Source organism: Chiloscyllium plagiosum, chromosome 11 (genome assembly GCF_004010195.1).
Source record: "Chiloscyllium plagiosum isolate BGI_BamShark_2017 chromosome 11, ASM401019v2, whole genome shotgun sequence".
Taxonomy (NCBI): domain Eukaryota; kingdom Metazoa; phylum Chordata; class Chondrichthyes; order Orectolobiformes; family Hemiscylliidae; genus Chiloscyllium; species Chiloscyllium plagiosum.
The window spans coordinates 67,927,826-67,936,993 of NC_057720.1; the positions used below are offsets into that span (position 1 = coordinate 67,927,826).

The following is a 9,168-nucleotide window of genomic DNA, read 5'->3' on the forward strand; positions in this document are numbered from 1 at the left end:
ACTTTCGGGATGTAAACAGGGTTTCTGCTATTTTCAAGTTGTGACATTAGCTCAATTCAGTTTCTGAAAGGCTTACCATTTGCAATATCTTAATAACCAAATTATTTGAATATAGATCAGTAATGCATTTTAGCAGATGTTAATAATACAAATTTAACAACATTAGATTATTTCTGTGTCAAGTACTTCAAAGGTTTTTTGCTTCTGGAAATACTACTTTTATTTCCATAACTCAGTTCTGAAATTGTTTTGCTTTCTCCTGCTATATAGTATTTTGTAAACTCCAAATGTTATGAAAACACCATGTCAAATCATCAGTTAATACTTGTACTCATGAACTACATTCCACAAATATTTGAATAAGATCCACTTGACACAATGGGGCAAGAGGCAGCACAATGTTATATATTCCCTTCCACAGCAGCATCACCAGGGTCTTGGAAGGAACCTGCAGACTTAGCGAATCATCATAACTAAAGAAAGAGTCATGGAAGTAATTAACACAACGACTGTTGTCAAAGAACAAATTAATGGATTCATACCTTTGCAATGCACAGCAATAGCTCCTTCTTCATTTTCACATATTGTTAAAAACCTTTTCACTATGGAATCACTAGGCGTGCTTCCATCAACAAAGAAAAGGTCGTAGTGTAGAAAGCCAGCATCTGTAAAGCGTTTAGCATCATAAATTTTCTTGTTAAGTCTGATTATTGTGGTAACACCATGTTTTCTGAAGTATGGAAAATATGCTTCTGGTGCATGGAGAGGATAACCTAAGGATTGGTTAAAAAGAACCCAGTTTAATCCAAATGTGAAAGAAAAGTTACTAAAATCCTTAATAATTACATTGTGCAACATTGTGTAACTTTGTCCACACCCTTAAAAAGCACTAATGCCTTTTCTTCTATTTAAAGCATTCAGTTGATTTGTAGTGGAGTTGCCAATGGTAAAAAGATGAATGTTTTTTCCACTTAGCAAATTGGATTTACTATGAGAAAAGAAACAGAAGGAAGGAAAGCACCATGAACTTTGTGATGCTCAGTTCACTATATGAAAGGGTTACCATCTCTTAAGCCAAAGAATACTTTTTCTTTTGACTATCATCACTCTATATATCACAAGAAGTTACAAAGTCCCAAGGGAATACTACCAGCAATATCTACCCACATTAAATTTGATGGATTCAATAGCACAGTAGTCTTAATATTGAATTTGAATCCCAAAATAATTGAGTTCAGTAAACTTGGTGATTCATGAGTTGACAAACAAATAAAAACAAACATTAAAATCACAGGTCAATTACAGCCCAATTGTTCCCTAAAGTCCTTCATGAAAAATAATTTCCCACCTTCAGTCAACAAGCTATTCTTGTTCCATGACATGTGATCGGCTACTGCAGATAGTATTGAGCCAGGCATTTATAAAAACAAAATCACAAATAACAAAACTGACCCACCACGTTCTCAAATAGTAATGCTGAACTGCCAGCATTGGCCATGCACCTTATACAGAACAACCTCGGCTATCTGATAATCAATTGTCCGACTTTCGGATTATCCAAACAAGATCTCAAGATCCCAGTATGGCTTCGTTTGCCTATGATCAGATCAGTTATCCAAACAAAATACTCCCTGCCCATCTCGCTCGGATAATCGAGGTTGTTCCATATATGTAAATTATTTTACAGTTTTGCACCTGAGTGTTAGGATTAATAGCCCACATTCAACATAACCACGAAGAGTCAATATTTTGAGGATCAGGTAGGGGTTAAGGATATTGGAGGCCAGATTAATCACATTTTCTTTTAAGGAAATTATTCCATGCAGTGAATGTCATTTTGAAGAATGCAAATTAAAGAAACTTTCACTTTATTTAATGGTTCGAATATATTTTTGCATCAATTATAATGTGGCTAAATTCCACACAATAGTATTTAAATTAACAGAAAATGGATGACCATTACTTTACACTTGAGAAAAATGTACATAAAATGCAAGACAATAGAACTTCTTCAAGTGTTAAATCTCCCTAAATATACACAAACCATCTAAAGAGGCACACTTGAAGACAAATAGATTTAAATGTCTTAATAACAATAGAAACTGATTATTTTGGAACTAATTGCATAAATAGCAGCGCCACCTGGTGCCAGAAAGCTGAAACTAAATTCAAAACTGACTGATTAAACTAGTTTCTGCAAGAATGTAAACTTGAGAGTTATACTATCTCTAGAAATATTTAATGAGAATTATTGCTAAATAGAAACAAGAGGAATTTCACAGCACCATTATCACCAAGTCCAATTACCACCTGGTTTTGGTTTCAAATGTACAGAGGATTTGAATTTTAATCACACCACCTGGAACACTTGCAGAGCCATCAGACATAACCCAAAGTTCATGCGAGACTAACAGTAATTCATGGCAACCTTTTTCACTTTTGACAATCAGATCATCATATTTTGAGTTAGGAGTCAAAACAAAAACTGGCCTTTTGCAAAGTAAGTCCACACTTCACATATTTGTGACTTTCATTTTAAACAACACAACAATGCTGAAAAATATTGAAAATTGCTTTTCAAAAAATAACTTGTTCAAATATAACAGTATTTGCTAGTTGCAGAGTATTAATATTTTGTTTGTCTTTGGATTACAGAGAAACAATACATGGTACACTGATACAACCTTAAAGATTGTTCAAAATATTTTCCTCACCATTTTCAACTTTGCTTTTTGGATGGGGTCCACTGAAAGCCAGAAACTTGCCTCTGATGATCCAATTAATATCACCATTTTCTACACGCTGCAGAGAAGAAATGCTCATCACGAACAAGGCTCAGGAGATGTCACTTGGACACTTAAAAAAGTTCTCAAGTCTTTCATGTGAGAAAAACAAATGACATATAAGGTACACATTTACATACTATGGGAATTGTGCACATTCCAACATTTCCCACATGCTCGACATTCAGCAGTCAGAATTGAATAGCCAAAGAATTGTCCAAAGAATTTCTGATTGATGAGGTTGAAAGAAAATGCATCATGGGGAGGCAAGTGTGGATTCAAATAAAGCTTATGGCCAAAATAGTTGCTTGGGGGAAATCGAGAAGCAGACCACCTAGAATGAAACAAAGTTATCCCTGCCACAGTAAATTGCATCCACCATAAATTCTATATTTTATCTCCATATAAAGTACAAATCACTTTTCACAGTAATAAAACTACAATTACTCCAAGTACACAATAATTGGGGGAAAGGGAAAACTTGCCTCATAGTGCTCATATTCATCCACATCAAATTTTTCAAAATTTAGAAAGCCATGTTGGAGGGCCTGAAAAATAGTTTATGTAATCAAATGTTTTCAATAAGTAGTGCTATATATAATTCAAAAATAATTCAGACAGTTTTAAAACCTAAAAGCACTCTGCCTCTAACAAACTTATTTGAAAAGATAACTATTACCTATCTAGTTGTCTCTTAATCTTTTGAATAATATGCATCTTTCAAACATAGTGCGAAGATATCCCACGTTTAAAGGAAAAACACACTACAGTATGCATGGAAATAACGTCAATAATGTCATCGAATTTCAGATAGGTTTTGTGTAATTGCTCTCATACTGTCACAATATACAAAGTTTTAGTACATACTATTTTTACATTTCTTGGATTTACCAGAAAGAAATATACCAATGTAATATAATTCAACTTATGGGGTATAATTTTTTTTCTCTAATAAGGAAGACTGTACAGAATTTAGCACCCATTTTTAAAACCGATTCATATGGAAACCTATGCGTCACTTAAAGTTGTGATTCTCTGGAACATAGACACAACTTTAAATGAGGATTTCTTGAGCAGTTTCCTGAAACTTTCATGGATGATAGGAGATTTATACCCATTTATTCTTAAATAACAGGGGCTGAGGCTGGAGGCATGCAATCATGGTGCACACAGGCTGTTTATTATCTGGATTGACAACTTGGCTTCATTTATTTGTATAAATGTAAAAAAAAGGACATGAAAAATCGATTGTAGTTGGAGCATGACAAGCTTAATAGTGAAAACAGAATCCTTCATGACATCTTGTGCTTGTTACCATATTTAACAATAGGAACTGATAGTCCTGTAGCATGTTACCTCACTCATGCATGAGACAAGACAGGAATCACTGCAGTTACAAGTTTCACATTAAGCTGGAGTGAAAACAGAGGGATTTGTCAAGGAAAAGAGAAATATTCAAACTTTGTTTTTTCTCTGAACATGGAACTTTTTAAACTGAAGGATATTCAACTTCTTGATACATTGTATTCACTTATAAAACTGAGTTGTTTACTAAATGGCTCCTTCTTCTGAACCCAAATTATTTACATCGTGAAATTTATAAGAAACAAAAACAAAGTGTAATTAAAAGCAACCAGTAACTGATTTGATAGACCACATACCTGATTAATTGCATGCAAACAGTCCAGAATGGTTAGGTGATATGTGGAGTTTCCAAAGGAGGCATCTCTATAAAATAAAAAACAATTTAGCAAAATGAATTTATCAATGAAATATCAATTTACTGCAGAAAGAATTGGGATTCAAACTGCTAGCACAGTTATGGTTGAGAAAGGAAATAAAGATTTGGGGCTATGCTTATTTATTATCAGTTGGTAAAACCACAAGCTAATAGCAAAGCATGATATAAATTATAAACTTCAATACATTTTCCTAATGACTCAATAGGCAAGTGCAACACAGGATTCTAGACAGATTTGAAATGTCTCAAGTTCAAAAAAGTTCAGTTTAGTGAGCTAATCATGGGTAGGGTTCATTGGATGCAATAATAGGTAGTTAGGATTCCTTGATCACCATCCAGTGCATCTGTGAATCTAGGATGATAAATTAGCCAGTGTGATCCTGATAACACTGCTGCTTCACAGCGCCAGGGACCCAGGGTTCGATTTCACCCTCACGTGACTGTCTGTGAGAAGTTTGCATATTCTCCCCATGTCTGCATGAGTTTTCTCCCACAGTCCAAAGATATGTAGGTTAGGCGGTTAGCCCCATGCTAAATTGCCTGTAGTGTCCAAGGATGTGCAAGCCAGATTGTAAATATAGGGTTACAGGCATATGGTAGGGGGGTGGATCTGAGTGGATTGCTCTTTAGAGGGGTGGGTGGCCAGCTTCCACACTGTAGGGATTCTGTAGGGATTCTATAGGGATATTTTTTCCCCATGAGACATTCATTAACTTCAGGAGAGGGGAACATGGAAAAAAACAAATTTGAAATTCCAACTTAAGTGCAAAGTTTAAAAATAAACCAACTAAAACAGTAAGACAAAATCAAATATAGCTGACTCTGAAAATCTGAAATAAAAATGAAGTGCTGAGAATACTATGCAAATCTGGAAACATCTGTGGACTACGAAACAGGTAATGTTTCAAATCAAATAAGAAATCCCTTCAATCTTAAGAAATCATAAAAAAAACTTTGAATGCAGGAAGTCAGAAACAAAAACATTGCTGGAAAAACTCAACAAATCTGGCAGCATCTGCGGACAGAAAGCACTGACTTTTCTTCATAACTCTAAAGAAGTCACATTCAACTTTGAAACATTAACTGAGCACTTTCAACACTTTGTTATTAATATAACTAAAATCACATTTGTACACACCTGATATTACACAATCCATTACAAACAAAGTAGTTTTCAAAAAGGTCAGAATCAGAAAAGTATTACATCGCACTCAGCCATTGTTTGCATCAGCTCTTCAAATGAGCATCATATACGAATGCCATTCTCCCCCATACTCTTTCACATTATTTAAGTAGAAACAATCATCCAATGCTTTCACATGCCTCAATTGCACCTGCCTCTGCCAAACAAAGCATCCCCGATTCAAACCACTCATTGTGAAAAGCTTCTCTCTCATTTGCTTCTTTTGCAAATCACTATAAATCGGTGTTCTCTTGCTCTTGATTGTTTTACAAGCAGGAACCAGTTTTTCTTCTATTACTCTACCCAAACCCCTTATGTTTTTGAAAACATGTATCATACTGCTTCTGAATTGCCTTCTCTGCAAGGAGAAATCTCTTCAATCTATCCTCATAATTGAAGTTTCTCATCACTGGAACCAATTTTGTTAACCTCTTCTGCACTTACTCTAATGGGTTCACAGCCTTCCTACACAGAGATAACCAGAACTATAAGCAATATTCTAGCTGAGGTCTAAAGACAATGCAGTCAACCCAATTCAGAAATTTATGAACAAGTATTAACAATTATTAACATTAGACTTTTTGACAAATTGAAGCAACACATGTTAAAGTGCAGCCTAGTTTATCAACCAAACATCAAGAGCATATTCTGGACTTCTCTAAATGAACAACAGATGGGATATTGAATATATTTTATCACAAAATAGTTTTTGCCTTGGCTGAATTTTGCCCTGTGGAGCATGATAGTAGTTTGGTTGTAGAAACTTCAGGGGATTGTCGAAAATAAACATTTTGTGAAAGCATTTCATCTTGCACTCATCAGGATAATAAATATCAAAGCATATATAAAATATTTATGCTGTGCAAGACGTAACAAGTGCCAATTGCTTGGCAGTCAGATTCTGATTGATAGAGGCATTGCCATGAGTAATCCTATGGGTAACCAGTTAATGCTGATTGATAATTAGATGCCAAGCCTTGTTTCAATCTTATACAAGGCAGGTAAACTCTGATTGAGTCTTAGAGATGTACAGCATGGAAACAGACCCTTTGGTCCAACTCGTCCAGGCCGACCAGAAAATCCAAAATTAATCTAGTCCCACTTGCAAGCATTTGGCCCAAATCCCTCTAAACTCTTCCTATTCATATACTTATCCAGGTGCCTTTTTAATGTTGTGATTGTACCAGCCTCCACCACTTCTAGTTTTGGACTCCCCTACCCTGGGGCAAAGACCGTGTATATTTATCCTATCCATGCCCCTCATGATTTTATAAACCGCTATGCAGTCACCCTTCAGTCTTTGATGCTCCCAGGAAAAACAGTCCAGCCTATTCAGCCTCTCTCTATTGCTCAAGCCTTCTAACCCTGGCAACATCATTGCAAATCTTTTCTGAACCCTTTCATGTTCCACAACATCCTTCCTATAGCAGGGAGACCAGAATTGAACACAGAATTGATTCCAAAAGTGGTCTAACCAATACTTTGTACAGCCACAACATGACCTCCCAATTCCTATGTTCAATGCACTGGTTAAGACACTGCCTGAAAAATGAACCAGAGAATGGCTGTCACTTATTTTGTTATGCTGAAACAAGTGTAGTGTATGTACATGTTCTTTCAATTCAGTACTCCAGCAATATTTTGGACAGCATAAAATTTTCAATGGTTACAAAATCAATCTTAAAAAAATTATCATGTTTTTTAAACAATCTCACTAAAGTATTCTTGTCACATACTTCATATCTTCAATTACTTAATTTTTCAATGGACACCAACTGACTGCATATGTCGGGAGTTTACTACAGGGGCAAAGAAAGGAGATAGGCCAAAGTATATTTCAGCCAGAATTGGAGATCAAATCTGTTGATGTTATTCTGAAGCACACAATAACCATGTAGTCTGGTGAACCTACAGTTCTACTCTTTCAAAGTGGGTTTCATATGCCAATTTAAGACAATGTTACAGTGCAAAATTGGGTCTGACTCTGAAAACTATGCAATTCCTAGCTCTCCCTGATGTTTGAAATCAATTTAGAAACCACAAATAAAGGGATTTTAAAAAACAGGTTTGGATATTTTACGTTACACAGGAATTACAAGAAGTAAGCCTCAGTCTACCTGTCATGCAATCAGATCATGCCTGACCTGACCCTGACTCAATTCTTCATCATGCTGGCTCATTGTAGCCTTCAACTCGACATATTAAAATAAAACTGACTACACCTCTTTAAATACTTTCAGTGACCTAGTGTCCACAATTCTTTAGGGAATAAAATTCCAGATATTCACTAACTTCTGGAAGAAATTTGCATCTCAATTTTAAATTCCCTTAATCTGCAACTATGCCCCCGAGTTCAAGGTTACTCCACTAGTGGAACACCTTGTCAACATTTATCCGGTCAAGCCCTTTCAGAAACTAGTATTATCTGAATGCTAATGCGTAAAGCCTTACCCTAATATTGCTATTCCTCACTTCTACCAAACGAATTCCAGATTACAATCTATTAAAATAACATCATAACCATGACACTAATACTTTCATTGTCAAAGCTCCCCCAGCTCCTTTTCCTTTTTGTCTATTCTTCTAGAACATCTGATACAATTAAGTATTGGGTTCTCAGTCTTGGTCAAACTGTAAGTACGCCTGTGTAATTGTTATCAGGTTATAGCCACTTATTTATATTTGTGCCAGTCAACTTCTCAATCTTTTTCATAAACTATGAGTGCTTTCATATAAAAAGACTTAAGCTTTGACTTTTTAACATCATTGCTTACACTGATTCTGCAACTCGTGTATATTTTACATTCCTATCTGTTACACAAGTTATTGTTTCCGTCTTCACTACCTTGAACTCTCCTCTTAATCCTGTTTGATTATATAAACTTCTCTTCAAGTGAACCCTCACAATTAGTTGTAGATAGGGCCTTAAACTAAAGTAGCTGAAATAACTGAAGGGCCAGCATTTGGACTTAACAGAGATACTAGAGAGATAGGGTGTAGGTCTGCTCACTGAGCTGTAGGTTTGATATCCAGACGTTTCATTACCTGGCTAGGTAACATCATCAGTGGCGACCTCCAAGTGAAGCGAAGCTGTTGTCTCCTGCTTTCTATTTATATCTTTCTCCTGGATGGGGTTCCTGCGGTTTCTGGTGATGTCATTTCCTGTTCGTTTTCTGAGGGGTTGATAGATGGCATCTAGATCTCAAACACTCTCAAAGAAAAACTAACAAACTTAAAAGACCCAGTACAACCCATGGACAAAACCAACGTCGTCTACAAAATTCCATGCAAGGACTGCCACAAACACTATGTAGGACAAACAGGAAGAAAGTTAGCCACCAGGATACACGAACACCAGCTAGCCACAAAAAGACACAACCCTCTCTCCCTCGTAGCCCTACACAATGAGGAAAAAAACCACCATTTCGACTGGGACAACACATCTATCCTGGAACAGGCTA

At 35.9% G+C, this 9,168-nt stretch overlaps 1 protein-coding gene across 5 annotated transcripts in view; it reads right to left on the reverse strand.

Annotated features, from left to right (window-relative positions):
• LOC122554524 (dual specificity protein phosphatase CDC14A-like) overlaps positions 1-9,168 on the reverse strand; it is a 180,447-nt gene that overhangs the window by 87,019 nt on the left and 84,260 nt on the right. For all 5 annotated transcript variants that reach the window (XR_006313008.1, XM_043699680.1, XM_043699682.1 and 2 more), the window contains exons 6-9: positions 4,445-4,511; positions 3,269-3,331; positions 2,715-2,802; positions 543-773 (exon numbers count right to left, since the gene is read on the reverse strand). Coding sequence is in view for 4 of the 5 variants with exons in the window: in XM_043699680.1 (XP_043555615.1) it covers positions 543-773; positions 2,715-2,802; positions 3,269-3,331; positions 4,445-4,511 (449 nt within the window). In the remaining variant the exon portion in view is untranslated. The remainder of the gene's footprint in view (positions 1-542; positions 774-2,714; positions 2,803-3,268; positions 3,332-4,444; positions 4,512-9,168) is intronic.